Here is a 13,935-nt window from a genome sequence, read left to right as displayed (position 1 = left end):
ATATATATGCCACATCTTCTTTATCCATTCATCTCTCGATGGACACTTAGGTTGCTAGAAGGCAGATTCTTAACCACTGGGCCACCAGGGAAGTCCCTGGCATCGTTTTTTAAAAGTCCCTGTTGTTTCTGTTTACCGTTATTGGAGGAGTTAGACAGAAATATGTTGAAAATAAATGCCCCCCCCCATCCTACCCCTTAGATATTAACCACTACTTGTAGGTTAGTATGTATTCAGGTTTTGTTTTTTTGGGTTTTTTGGCCAACTTTGCATTAAATGAATATAAGTCATTATTACAACACCTTTCCCCCACACTAGGGAGACATTTAGACAACCTCTTCCCTCATAACCCAGCACCCTAGCTGGGAACACACCTATTGGTGTTCCTTTCCCCATTTTGGGGGGTGTGGCTATGGCTTTCCGCCATGTCGGCTTTGTGCTCTCTCTCTAGTTAACGTTCTTTTGTCGCTGTTTTTCTGTGTGTCCACCATCTCTTCACGTGGTCTCCCTCTGTGCATGTCTGTGTCCTAATCTCCTCTTCTTATAAGGACCCCGATCATATTGGGTCAGGGCCACCCTAATACCTCATTTTACTTTAATTATCTCTTCAAAGACCCATCTCCAAATAGTCACATTCTGGGGTCCTGGGGGTCAGGGCTTCATTGTATGCGTTTTGGGGGAACACAGTGCAGCCCATTGTACCCTGGCCCTGGTCAGGCCCCGGAGGAGGCGAGATGCTCTCAGTAAGTGCTTGTGACGAGAACCAGCGAGTCTGGGCTGTAACGGGACAGAGGCAGAGGTGCATCGTACCTAAACCCACGCCCTGACGGGGAGGACCAGGCGTCAGTGGGCCGAGATCTGTGTCCAAAGCTCAGTCCTCTTTGCCTCCTCAGTTCTTCTTTTATACAGTTTCTTAAATTGGCTTCTTTGAGTGGGCATCTGGGAGTCTGTGAACCCCTGAAACCTAATTCAGAATTGTATGTGTGTGTGTGTTTAAAAAATCTTTCTTATTGAGTTGAAATTCACATAAAAAAATGAACTGTTCTAAAACGTACAACTCAGTGGCATTTTAATACATTCACAGTGTGGTACAACCACCACCTCTATCTAGTTGCAAAACATACGTGTATGTGTTTTTCTGGGGGAAGGATCCCTGGTTTGTATTCTTTATTTTTTTAAATTGTAGTAAAATACACACAACGTGAAATTCACCATCTTAACCATTTTTAAGCTCACAGTTCAGTAGCATTTTACATTCACACCGTTGGGCAACCATCCCCACCATCATCTCCAGAACTTTCTCATCCTCCCAAACTGAAACTCTGTCCCCATGAAACCCTGACTCCCCCTCCCCCAGCCCCTGGCCCCCACCATCTACTTCCTGTCTCTGTGGATCTGCCTCTCTAGGGACCTCCTGTGAGTGGGATCACACAGTATTTGTCCTTCTGTGTCTGGCTTCTCTCACTGAGCATCATGTCTTCTAGGATCAGTATCCCTGGTTTTTATCAGATTCTCAAAGGGGTCCCTGCCCTCCTCCCCCCAAAGTTTCCCAAGCACACAGGCTTTCTCAGTTGCTGATGTGTCCGGGCTGCTCCCCTTCCAGATGTCGGTCTCAAAACGAGCTCGAAAGGCCTCCAGTGACCTGGATCAAGCCAGCATGTCTCCATCCGAGGAGGAGAACTCGGAAAGCTCCTCCGAGTCAGAGAAGACCAGTGACCAGGTGAGCAGCTGGCCGGACCCTGGGCAGGCGCCTGGGGAGGGGGGGCGAGGGGTGGCCAGCCGGTGGGCACCACGTCCAGCTCCCTTCTCTCCGCCCAGGACTTCACCCCCGAGAAGAAAGCCGTGGTCCGGGCCCCACGGCGGGGCCCCCTTCCAGGGCGGAAGAAAAAGGTACGGGTGTTCTATTTTGTTCCCACACACCGGCCAGTGGAAGCTCCTCAAGCATCTCCCCACGGTCACCAGCCACAGTCGACGGTCGGGGTCGGTCCGTTTTGGAGGAGGGGAGGCCGTAGGCCCCAGGGAGACCCCGGGTCCCGCTGACATCCGCCTCCACCTTCACTCATGGCTTTGGCCCATGGTTTCTGAGTGCCGTGTGCGCGGAGCACCTCCCCGGAGCAGGAGGCCACCCAGCCGCTGCTGCCCCCGAGAGGGCCTTAGAGGCCCGTTTGGAAAACGGGATGCTGGCATCGGAAGGGGGCAAAGCACTCTTAAGGGCCCCATGAGAGAGAGGGAATGCACGCGTCCGTGTGCAAGTGTGATGTATGTGCGTGTGTGTGTGTTGTGCGCAAGCAGGCACGTATGAGCGTGTACAAGTGTGTTGTGTGTGTTGTGTGTACACAAGTATGTGTGCATGAGCGTGTGTGTGTGTCTGTGTGTCTGTGTCTGGGGTTCTGGGCCAGAACTAAGGGTTGTGGGTTTCGGCGGGGTGGGGCGCCGCAGGGATGCCTGGGCCCTCGCCCTGGCTGCTCTCACCTCCCCGGGCTTCCCCCAGAAGGCGCCGTCAGCCTCCGACTCGGACTCGAAAGCAGAATCGGACGGGGCCAAGGCTGAGCCTGTGGCCGTGGCGAGGTCGGCGTCCTCCTCCTCCTGCTCCTCCTCCTCCGACTCGGACGTGTCCGTAAAGAAGCCTCCTCGGGGCAGGAAGCCAGGTAGGCCGGCTGGGGGGTGCTGCCCTGGGCCTGGGCCTGGCCTGGCGGTGGCGGGGGGGACCCACCGAGAGACGCGGGAGAGGCCACCGCCCCCGCTCTTCCATAGCCGAGAAGCCTCCCCCCAAGCCCCGCGGGCGGAAACCGAAGCCTGAGCGGCCACCGACCACCTCGAGCAGCGACAGGTGGGTGCGGGGCACTCGGGGCGGGGGCGCGGGCAGGCCGGGACGGGAGCCCTAACCGGCCCGCACCCCCAGCGACAGCGACGAGGTGGACCGCATCAGCGAGTGGAAGCGCCGGGACGAGGAGCGGCGGCGTGAGCTGGAGGCGCGGCGGCGCAGGGAGCAGGAGGAGGAGCTGCGGCGGCTGCGGGAGCGCGAGAAGGAGGAGAAGGAGCGGCGGCGTGGGCGGGAGCGCGGGGAGGCGGCGCGTGCGGGCAGCGCCGGCAGCAGCGGCGACGAGCTCAAGGACGACGACGAGCCTGTCAAGAAGCGCGGCCGGAAGGGCCGGGGCCGGGGCCCCCAGTCCTCCTCCGACTCGGAGCCCGAGGCCGAGCTGGACAGAGAGGTGCGTCCGGCGGCGTCCGTGCAGCAGCCGCTGTGTGCTGGGCGCCAAGCGGTCGGGGAAACACAGCCCGCTGTGAAGGAGCTGACACTTGAGGGAGGGAGACGGGCAGCGGACCACCGGAGGATGGTGTGTGGTGCCAAGGAGGTGGAAGCCGGGGCGGGGTGTGAGCTGCGGGGGCGAGAGGGTTTCCATCGCAAAGAGGGCAGACCTCAGAGGCTTCAGGGGAGCAGCCGACATTAAGTAAGGATCTGAATGAAGTGAGAAGATACCTGGGGGAGAGGCATTCCTGGCCGAGCGCACGGCTCGTGCAAAGGCCCTGGGGCAGGACCATGCCTGGTGTGTTGGAGGAACAGCCGGGAGGCCCGTGTGTCTGGAGCAGAGTGAGCGAGGGGGAGAGAGGGAGGAGGGGAGGGCAGGGAGGGGACTTGGGCTTTTACCCCCAGGGAGGTGGGAACCCTGGAGGGCTGTGGGCAGAGGAGGGGTGGGTGCTCACAGGTGCCCTCTGGCTGCCGCGGGGGAACGGCTTGTGGGGTAAGCATGGGAGCAGTTCGGCCTCTGGTGCGTGTTGGTGGTGACCCTTAGCACTATGCGTGAGCGCAGGGCGTCAGCTCCCTGTCCTCCTGGCTCTCACAGGCCATCCTGAGTCCAGGAATCCGAGCCCCCCGGGCCCATCGCCTTCTAGTCCGAGCCCAGGATCCCACTCGGTAGGGGTGGGGGAGCCGAACAATGCCCTGTTCTCTCCCCGCTGCTCTCTGTTTTGTCACAAAAGGGGGACCAAGTTCCCTGGCACGGGAGGTGCGTTGCTCGGCAAGAAGAATGCAGTGGGGCTGCCCCACTGTTGGGTGATCCTTTCAGGGCCTGAGAAGCTGCTGCCCTGGGATGGACTGGACACGGGGGTCCGTCCTGCCCAGTCCATCAGCTCCCATCAGGCAAAGGTGATAGCAGTGAATGTCACACTGTGTCTCTAGGGGAACAGCTCAGGGGTCTGGGGCAGCCCCACGCCGCCTGCCGCTCCAGCCCCTCCCATTCTGTGGTTGCTTCAGGTGAAGAAATCAGCGAAGAAGTTGCACCTGCAAAGCACAGAGCCTGCGCGGAGACCCAGCCAGAAGGAGAAGAGAGGCCGCCCCGAGGAGAAGCCCCGGACCAGGTCCGTTCCCGCACTGCTACTCCTCCCATAGCCCCCTGGGGGTCCCCACGTCTTAAGGGAGGGCCCCAGCTTCCAAATTCAGTCTTCGAGACTGAATCCAGTTGAAGTGTCCGGTTCTTGGGGCCTCATCAGGTTATGCAGGAGTCACTGCCCAGGTCTGCGGTCCTTCCCCAGAGCAGGCCTCTCCCCGCAGGGTGACCCTGCTCCCAGGGGACACTCTGTCCTGGGACATCTGTGGTGGTCACATGGGGGGCGGTTCCTGGGATCCAGTGGGTGGAGCCGGGGAGGCTGCCCCTCTCCCCACAGTGCCCAGGATGGAGCCCCACAGAGGATGACCCGGCCCCCGTGTCACCAGTGCTCAGGGGGAGAGACTGTCCCCAGACCAGTGGTTCTCAGGCTTTTTAAAGTCCAGGGCCCACTGAGGAGGGAGCACAGAGCCCATCTCCCTGCTCACTTTCTATGTGGAATCCCAGCCATCAGTAAACGAACCTGCCCCCTGGGAACGTGGCAGCCAGCCTGCTGAGCAGGATGTAGAATCGAAGGCTCGGTGACATGCCTGCTGCCGTTTCCCAGCATTATATCAGAGTAACTCATGCGCTGGGGTCTACGTAACTAGCCACTCACCCTTAACCACCAGTTTAAAAAAAAAAAAAATTCTGGGTTTTCACGTTATTTACTTCCTAGAGGAAGGGCTGTGTCTTGGGTCCCCTCGGTGCTGCCCTAGACCAGGTCAGGGGGGCCTTGAGCCTCCTCCTCCCAGCCTCCCGGGCCTCCTGACGGTTTCCTTCTGCAGCGGCCATGGGTCCCCCCACAGGCCCCCGGCCCTCAGTGGGGACATTGGTCAGGGGCCTTCTAAGGGCACGACTCTCCACAGGCCCACGAAGGTGGAACGGACCCGGAAGCGGTCGGAAGGGTTCCCACCAGACCGGAAGGCTGAGAAGAAGAAAGGTGAGGGGCCAGCTGCCCAGCCCCGGTTGCAGCCTGAGGTCGCCGAACGGGAGGAGGGACGGCCCTGGAGGGAGCTGGCTTCCATCACCAGGGACCCTGCTCAGGCCTCTGGGCGCTGCCTTCTCTCTTGGCCACAGAACCTTCGGTGGAGGAGAAGCTTCAGAAGCTGCACAGCGAGATCAAGTTCGCCCTGAAGGTTGACAATCCGGTGAGACCTTTCTCGGGGTGCAGAGGTCATGTCTCAGTTCCCCTGCCCCCTCATTGCTCGAGCTCCCTTAGAAGTCTGGAGAGGGTCCTTGTTCACGTGGGCGCCCACCAGATAAGGGCCCAGCTTGGCCTCCTGAGTGCAGTGCTCTGCGTTCCCACCAGGTGGTGCCACACGAGGCCCCAAGACCCCTCGAGTTCTGGGTGCTTCACCACTGTTCCCAGGGCTCCCTGTTGCTCAGCCCAGGGTGTCCTTCTCTGCCCTCTCGGGCCCCCTAGAACCCCCGCAGCTAGGCGCTGACCCTCCTCGCTGCCCTCAACTGCCCTGCAGGATGTGAAGAGGTGTCTGAACGCATTAGAGGAACTAGGGACCCTGCAGGTGACCTCACAGATCCTCCAGAAGAACACGGACGTGGTGGCCACGTTGAAGAAGGTGCGGCAGGAGCCCAGGGGTTGAAGGGGCTGATGGTGGGGCTACGGGTCTGCTTGGGGCTCTGGGCTTCCGGCCACGGCCGCCTGTGGTCAGCGAGGAGGAAGCCGTGTGCATGGGAGGCGCTGCGGGGTGCGGTGATAGGGGAGGGTCTCGGGCGGGGTTGCGGAGGCTGTGCCCCCTGAGCCAGGCCTCTTGGTGGGCCAGATCCGCCGCTACAAGGCCAACAAGGAGGTGATGGAGAAGGCTGCGGAGGTCTACACCCGGCTCAAGTCTCGGGTCCTGGGACCAAAGATCGAGGCCATCCAGAAGGCGACCAGAACTGGGCCGGAGAAGGCTGAGGAGATACTGGCTGGAGAGGAGGCCCCTGCGGAGAGGGCGGAGGACGAGGCGAGCGCTGGTGAGGAGCTGGCGGGAGGGGCGCTGAGCAGACCGCCCAGGTGGCGCCATCTGTCGGCACTCGCTGCGCAGGCTGGCTGTCCCCCCAAGGCAGCTGGTGTCTGGGCCACATGCCTGTGTGCTGCTCATAGGCTCCATCCAGACCCTCAGAGCCAGGTGGCAGGGGAGGCTGTGTGTGTGCGGCCAGGTGCGCGAGCGTTTCTGGGACGGGCGGTCGCAGAGGTCTGGAAGGGGAGGGCCACGGGTGGGCTGAGAGGAGCAAGGGCGTCTGTGGCGGGGACAGTGGCTGTGGGGACAGGAGAGCGTTCCTTCCTGCTGGGGTCATGCGGTCCTGGTGAGAGATGCTTGGAGCATCCCGTAAGACCAGCACCGAGAGGGCTTAGCCGAAGCCGAGGCTGCCTAGGGGAGAGCACAGAGGGGGCGTCTCTCCTTACAGCTGTTTGGACACGGCCGTGGCAGGCTTTTCCCCGGTGTTGCCCACGGCCATTCGTTTACCGGCCCCTCCCATCTCCAGGCTGCGTGGACGGGCCAGGGGCTGGCTGGAGGAAAAGCCCCACGCAGCCGGCGGCCCCTGTGTGTCCGGTGGCTCGGGGCTGCGGGTGAATTCAGGTGCACAGGCGGGCGCTCGCACGCTGCTCGCTCTCTGCAGGCAGGTTGCCCCACAGCGTCCCACGAGCCTCTCTCCCCGCAGATCTCTCAGCCCCTGTGAACGGCGAGGCCACATCCCAGAAGGGGGAGAGCACGGAGGACAAGGAGCCGGAGGAAGGACAGAACTCAGAGGAGGGGCCGGGGGGCGGCTCCTCTGAAGATCCACTACACAACGAGTAAGTGTCGCCGGGGCCTCAGGGGCGACTTCCGGAGAAGGCAGCCCGGTGTCTGAGCTGCTCCCAGTGGGTAAGGGCCAGAGGGACATCAGTCTCCCACACGCTGACTGACCCCCAGGCCCCTCGGAGGGAGCTCTGGGCTCGGGGCCGGCTGGCCTGGGCCTGAGCTCTAGGAGGGAGGCTGGCTCCCTCCTGACACCCGCCACGGGAGCAGCCGGGGCTGCAGGCACGGCAGGGGGAGGTTGGGGGCGAGGGCTGTTGGTCTCTGTAGGTGGAAGGAAGGAGACAGCGAGGGGCCTGCTCACCCCCGCCCGCCCGTGCTGTCCTCCACCAGCAGCGCGCGGGAGGGCCCCGACCTGGACGGGCCCGGGAAGGAGCGGCAGGAGCGGGAGAGGCCGCGGGTGGACTCGGAGTCCCTGGACGACGAGGACAGCTGAGCCGGGCAGCCTGTGGCCAGGCCCCGCTGCCATGTGCAGCTGCCCCGAGGCCTGCCTGGCTCCTTCCCGGCACCCAGGGAGCAGAGAACTGTTGGGGAGACGCTGTGTTGTTCGTTTGTATTTGTCCCCCTGGGTTTTTTTTCTGCCTAATTTCTGTGATTTCCAACGGACATGAAATGACTATAAAGGGTTTTTTTTAATGAAAAAAAAGTTGCTTTTATTGGCTCGGTTTTCTAGCATCACTGGTTTGCAGTTGTCAAGGGGCCGTCCAGGGACAGAGGGTTTTAAGCCATAGGGTCATCGTGAACAGTGAATATGAATTTGGCTCTGACGGTGCTCCAGGCCCTGCAGGGCTGACGGGGGCAGTGAGCAAGGCCTTTCCAAAAGTACCAGGAGGGATGCTGAGGGCTGGCTGTTGTCCTCGATGTTCACAGGGTGTGGGTGTTGGGGGCAGGCCTCGCTGTGTGACATGGGCCGAGTGACACCCCACACTCTAGGCTTCTCTGTGCTCACCTGTCGCTTGGATTCAGATGGGGGATGTGTGTGCGGTGCCCAGCCAGGCACCTGCACACGGCGGTTGCTGGTTAAACGGTGGCCTCTACCGTGTGTCCCGTCCTGCCGGTGGCTGAGCCCGTCTGTCCCGGCTGAGCGAGAGGCGTGGTGTGGTTTTGCTCCCTGGGCCTGGCGTACCGCCCCCTCCCCGCCCCCCCCCCCCCCCCACCGTTTGGTTGGATTTGAGGTCGCTGAGCTGAGCTCGGTTTCCGTGAACGACCGTTTCCAGCGTCACCCCCTCCAATGGCCGTCCGTGATGGGGAGTGAGGAAGGAAAGGCACGGGGAAGTTCCCGGACTGGTCCCCGTGTCTTGCCTCGGCCAGCTCCTGTGGCGCAGGGCCTCTTGTGGCCTCTGGCAGCCGTGGTGACCCTCTGGGGAGAGCTGGCCCATCCGTCCCAGGGCTTGGAGCACCTGGTGATTTCTGAGAAGCAGGGCCGCTTTGCTTCCTCTGTCAAGGAGGTGGCCAGATAGGGGGGCTGCGGGCGTGGGAAGTGGGGGCTTGACAAGCCTCAGGCCGCTGGACTGCTGACGCAGCTCCCTCAGCATCTCCCGGGGCCCCGGGGAGCAGGGGGACTGGCCCTCTGTTGTCCCACCTTCCCATGTGCAGCCCACCGCGCAGGGCGCCCCAAGGATCCAGGGAGAGCACAGCGGGAAGGAAGGGGCCCTTGTCCAGGGGCTGCTGGTCTCCGGCCTGGAGCACGTGACCGAGACCTGAACGTGTGTTGAGCACATTTTTCTGGTTTTGGTTTTTTTGGCTGCGCCTTGTGGTTTGTGGGATCTTAGTTCCCCAACCAGGGATCTAACCCACACCCTCAGCCGTGAAAGCACAGAGTCCTTACCACGGGACCACCTGGAAGTCCCTCGAGCACATTTTGTCACGTGCTCCCTAGGGCCCCATCCCTTGTGAGGGAGCCTCTTTATTCCTTCATCGGCAGCCTCTGGGCCCAGGGACCTGAGAACATCATCCGTGGGATCCTTGTGATCACCCATGACCAGGGGTCGCTGCTGGGTCAGTGGGCTGCAGCAGGAAGGGACGTGTACTCACCCCACCCCCGCCCGGACAGTCCGGTCCTCAGCTGTCAGTGGCTGCTGCGGCTTTGCCTTCATGAAGCCCCTGGGCCAGGCCGGGGGTCGGCAGAGGTGGTGGGGGCCTACCTGCCTCAGGATGATGGTGGCGTTCTGGTACCTTCTGGCATGTGCTGTTTGCTGAGGGGCGTAGGCTTTCAGAGCGAGGATGGAGCTGCCTGGAGCCCAGGATGGAGGAGCGGGGCCGCCTGCCAAGCTGGTATAGCTAGAGGGCCCAGGCTGGGGTGGAAGACCCCCCCCAGAGGTAAAAGATAAAAGGGCCCTACTGGGGGTGTTCAGTGGAGAACCTTCAAGATAGGCACGACTCCCCTTCTTGTTCCTAAATGAAGCGCTTGCTTGAGATCTCAGGTGAAGCCCGGGCCCCCCCGCCGCCGTCGAGGGTCTTAGCCACCCCGGGCTCCTCGGCCAGGAGAAGGGCCAGCCATGCTCGAGGAGAAAGGTGGGGCGCCAGCCGTCAAGGCCCGGAGCTTCCGGGGGTTGGGGCTGGTTTTGGGCGGGGGAGGGGCTCCTACAGCTGCTGCCCATCGGGGTGCAGGGCGAAGGGCCCCACCAGCCAGCTGAGCGGAGGGCTGTGCTGCACACCCTCCAGCAGCTGCTCCAGCCCCTGCCATGCCTGGCGTACGCCCTGGCGGCTCTGGGCCAGGCGCTCGGCCGGCAGCTCCGCCACGGAGGCGGCAGAGGAGACAACGCTGTGGAGCTCGCAGAGGCTGTGCCGCGCCTGCCTGAGCTGCCACCGGAGCTCGGCGGGGAGGCCCTGGAGGCCGGAGGCCAGGCTGCTGTAGGCCACATGGAGCTGCCGGACAAGGCTGCAGACCCTGGACAGAGCCCCGGCGGCTGGCACCTGTGGGCGGAAGGAGGGAGGTGAGCGGGACTGGAGGGGAGGGGCAGGAGCGCCGGCCCCCTGGTAACGCACCTCTCGGGCGCCGGCTTGGCTGATCTGATCCTGGTCCGGCCACGGCTGCTGGTCTGGAGCCTGCTGGGCCTTCTCAATCTGGAAAGAGAGGGCCCAGCAGAGACACGAGGCCCTCTTGGCAGGGACCTTCCCGATACTCCCCCGGGGGCGGCATTCCCAGGCCTGGCCTGGAGCTTCGTGTCTACCTTTCCTGTGGCGTGGTGGAAAGGGCCAGCTGCACCAGGATGGTTCACGTAAAGAGGCAATAATCCCAATTCCTCATGAGGTTGTCAGGGAGCTCAGCAGAATGGCAGGGGCACCATGTCACAGCCCAGCTCAAAATCCTCCCACATCTCCCAGTGAGTGGCCTTTGGACCGAATCCAGTTCCTCACCATGGCCTGCGTGGCCTGCTCAAGACACGTGCAACCTCACCTCCTGCTGACATCCCGCTGTGCTCTCTGCTCAGGCCACGCTGGCCTCCTTTTGTCCCTCGAGTACGTCCAGCATGTTGTTGCCTCAGGGCCTTTGCACATGCTGCCCACTCAGCCTGAAACATGCTTCCTCTGGCCCAGTACGGTGGCCCCCCCCAGGCCCTCCCTGCCAGATCTCTGTCTCTTCTCAGAGGCCTATCACTGTCGAGTTACCGTGAGTTTCTTTGTTGTTTATCTCCCCCACCTTGGGTGGGAGCTCTGTCAGGACCTTTTCCTCCTTGCTTTTTGGGTCCCTAGCACATAGGAACCCCCCACCCCCACTGACTAATCTTGCTTGTCCTCCTGAGAGCTCAGCAAGTGGACCAAATATTGACTCCAACTTTCCATCACCCTCCCAGCTCTTGCCCCAGCGACTCCATCAGGGGGCCTACTAGTCATCTCCAGGTTACCCTAAGACCAAGCCTTAATGTTCACCACCCACCCGCCCAGGGCATTTCTAGGTGTCCCCTGCTAAAAGTCCCCGAGGCCTCATAGGGTCTTTTTTCTCTCTCACTTCTCACACACAACCTGGTAGGTCTACTCCGGAAACACATCCAGAACCCAACTGCCTCTTGCCACTGCCAGTGCTACTCCCAAGACCCCCCTCAGCATTTGCCAGGATTTTTGCAGAAACCTCACTCATTTCCCGGCTCTGGCCCTTGACCCTGGTGGCCTGTCCTCCCCACAGTAGCCAGCGGGATCCCCCTAAATAAAACCTCTGTTGCATCAGGCCAACCCTCAGCCCCCAGTCCTGGGCGCTGCGGGGTGTGGAGCAGCCTCCCTGCTCCCACCCACTCAACGCCAGGAGCTCCACCCCCCGCCGGGTGATCACCACAGACATCCCCAGGCATGGCCCAGTGTCCCCTGGGGGCATGACTGCCCCGTTGAGACCCTCTGGGCTGGAGCAGTGATCCTCAAACTGCGGCTCACCACAGAGCCCTGGGGCACTGACGGAAAACAGGTGCCTGAGCGCATCCCAGGGATCCCCACTCAGGCAGCACGGCTGGGTTCCTCGCCACCTGGGTGGACGGGGCTGTTCGACACTTAACGACCCATGACCTTGAGAACCTAGAGGTGCTCAGATCTGGGGGTCCATCACCGTCTGCATCAGCCACAGATGGTATGCCACTAAACTTCCTACTGCAGGCAGGTCAGCCCCAGCACCCACAAGGAGGCAGCGTGAGTGTCAGTGGTGCTGCAGGGGGAGAAAGCCTGGGGCGGAGGGGTGAGTGGGGTTGGCGAGAGAGCATGACCCCGCTGGCTCGGTGCCTGTCCCCGCGGTGGTGTTCAAGTCACCTTCCGCTGGGCCCTTCCTTGCATCACCGAACCCCACCCAGATCGCATCGGTTCCCCCTACCCTGTCAGCCCCTTCACTTTACCCTCCCTTGCCACCGGCCGCCCTCTGCTCCTTGGAACACACCTAGCTTGTTCTCAGGCCACTGTCTGTCCTTGCGGTCCCCACTTTCCACACGACTTGGCTCAAACAGACACGCTCCTGCCCTGCCCCTCTCTGCATGACTGTCTTGTTTCCCTCTCTGCAACCCCGTTGGCGGCAAGTATTGGGTCTTGGGTCCATCTTCCTCCCTGGAATACAAGCTCCTTGACAGCAGACCCGTGACTAAGTGGCCAATGGCCGTTATCTACCAGGTGCTCAGTATGTGTCTGTCGAGTCCCCCATGTGTGGCTGAGGAAGGCACCGGCGGAAAGGAGGGCTCTTACCAGCCAGAAGGCGTCCTCGAGCTGGGCCAGCACGTCCAGGGCCTGGAACTGGCCTTGCTGCAGGTGGCTCAGGGCATGCTCGAAAGCCCGCTGGCGGAAGCTGGGGTCCAAGTCGCCCAGACGCACGAAGTAGCTGCTTTGGTCGGCCGTGGCCTCCCTCAGCCGGGGCTGGGAGGCAGCCAGCTGAGCTGAAAGGGAAGACAGGGTCGCTCAACCCGAGAGGCCCCTCAGGCGTCGGGCATGCGTTGTACAGACGACCGGGCCCCTGGGAGCTGGGACCAGCCTGTCCTGTTCTCACCTTGCTCCTCGGCGCTCATGGGCTGGAAGATCTCCCCCAGCTCGTCCCGGAGTGTTGCAAAGCCCCGGGCTCCTTCCTGGCCGCAAGTGGTGGCCCCAGGCCCTACGTCATCCTCCTTGCCCAGGGCGGCCCCTTGGGTGAATGTCACCTCAGCTGACACGAGGCCCTTGGTATTGGTGGTGGCTTTCCCAGCAAGGTCCAGGCGTGCACACAGAGTGTCCGGGGGCCTGGAGACCCCACAGGACTGAGCCTCATGAGGGTTCAGGATGGGTTGTTCTCCTTCAGCGGGGGCTCCAGAAGTGGCGAGTCCACCTGAGGCAGCATCCTGGGAACCAGGTAACCAGTTCTGGATGGTTCCGAGACCAGTCTGCACACCTCCTCGGGCCACATTCCCTACCCTGGTGAGCCCGGCAGACATGGCGTCTTTGGTGCCGGTGAAGACAGCCTTCGAGGTGTCCAGACCCCAGTGGGCAGCAGCGTTGGCCGCATTCATGGCACCAGCCATGCCACTGGGGACGGTGTTCCCTGTGCCAGCGGAAACACCGTGGGTTGTACTCAGCCCAGTTTGCACAGCCCCTGCAGCCGCATTCACTGCCCCAGTGAGCCCAGTGGACACTGCATCCTTGGTGCCTGTCAGGACGGTCTTGGTGGTGTCCACGCCCATCTGGACGGCCCCCTTGGCCACACCCATTGCTCCGGTGAGCCCAGTGGACACTGCATCTTTGGTGCCAGTGAGGACGGTCTTGGTGGTGTCCATGCCAGTTTGGACGGTGCTCTTGGCCATATTCACTGCCCCAGTGAGCCCAGTGGACACTGCATCTTTGGTGCCTGTCAGGACAGTCTTGGTGGTGTCCACGCCCGTCTGGACGGCCCCCTTGGCCACACCCATTGCTCCAGTGAGCCCAGTGGACACTGCATCTTTGGTGCCAGTGAGGACGGTCTTGGTGGTGTCCATGCCAGTCTGGACGGTGCCCTTGGCCATGTTCACTGCCCCAGTGAGCCCAGTGGACACTGCATCCTTGGTGCCTGTCAGGACGGTCTTGGTGGTGTCCACGCCCATCTGGACGGTTCCTTTGGCCACACCCATTGCTCCAGTGAGCCCAGTGGACACTGTATCTTTGGTACCTGTCAGGACGGTCTTGGTGGTGTCCACGCCCATCTGGACAGTCCCCGTGGCCACACCAATTGCTCCAGTGAGCCCAGTGGACACTGCATCTTTGGTGCCTGTCAGGACAGTCTTGGTGGTGTCCACGCCCGTCTGGACGGTGCCCTTGGCCATGTTCATTGCTCCAGTGAGCCCAGTGGACACTGCATC

The 13,935-nt window shown here is 61.9% G+C and overlaps 2 protein-coding genes across 2 annotated transcripts in view; one reads left to right on the top strand and one right to left on the bottom strand.

The window, feature by feature from the left end:
• The first annotated feature begins 1,576 nt into the window (after positions 1-1,576).
• On the top strand, positions 1,577-8,281 carry HDGFL2 (HDGF like 2). The gene is made up of 12 exons (XM_028500201.2): positions 1,577-1,720; positions 1,819-1,890; positions 2,492-2,648; positions 2,755-2,830; positions 2,903-3,212; positions 4,256-4,359; positions 5,234-5,307; positions 5,445-5,515; positions 5,843-5,944; positions 6,149-6,341; positions 7,032-7,164; positions 7,499-8,281. The coding sequence occupies exons 1-12, from the start codon at positions 1,604-1,606 to the stop codon at positions 7,599-7,601; spliced, it is 1,512 nt and encodes a 503-aa protein (XP_028356002.1). The 5' UTR covers positions 1,577-1,603; the 3' UTR covers positions 7,602-8,281.
• A 1,465-nt stretch (positions 8,282-9,746) lies between these two features.
• The window catches only part of PLIN4 (perilipin 4), a 17,515-nt gene continuing 13,326 nt past the window's right edge, over positions 9,747-13,935 (bottom strand). The window contains exons 6-8 of the mRNA XM_055081310.1: positions 12,621-13,758; positions 12,323-12,510; positions 9,747-10,231 (exon numbers count right to left, since the gene is read on the bottom strand). Coding sequence (XP_054937285.1) covers positions 9,749-10,231; positions 12,323-12,510; positions 12,621-13,758 — 1,809 coding nt within the window. The 3' untranslated portion in view covers positions 9,747-9,748. The remainder of the gene's footprint in view (positions 10,232-12,322; positions 12,511-12,620; positions 13,759-13,935) is intronic.

This window comes from Physeter macrocephalus, chromosome 2, assembly GCF_002837175.3.
Source record: "Physeter macrocephalus isolate SW-GA chromosome 2, ASM283717v5, whole genome shotgun sequence".
In the NCBI taxonomy this organism is placed as follows: domain Eukaryota; kingdom Metazoa; phylum Chordata; class Mammalia; order Artiodactyla; family Physeteridae; genus Physeter; species Physeter macrocephalus.
This window is presented reverse-complemented; position numbering and strand designations above follow the sequence as displayed.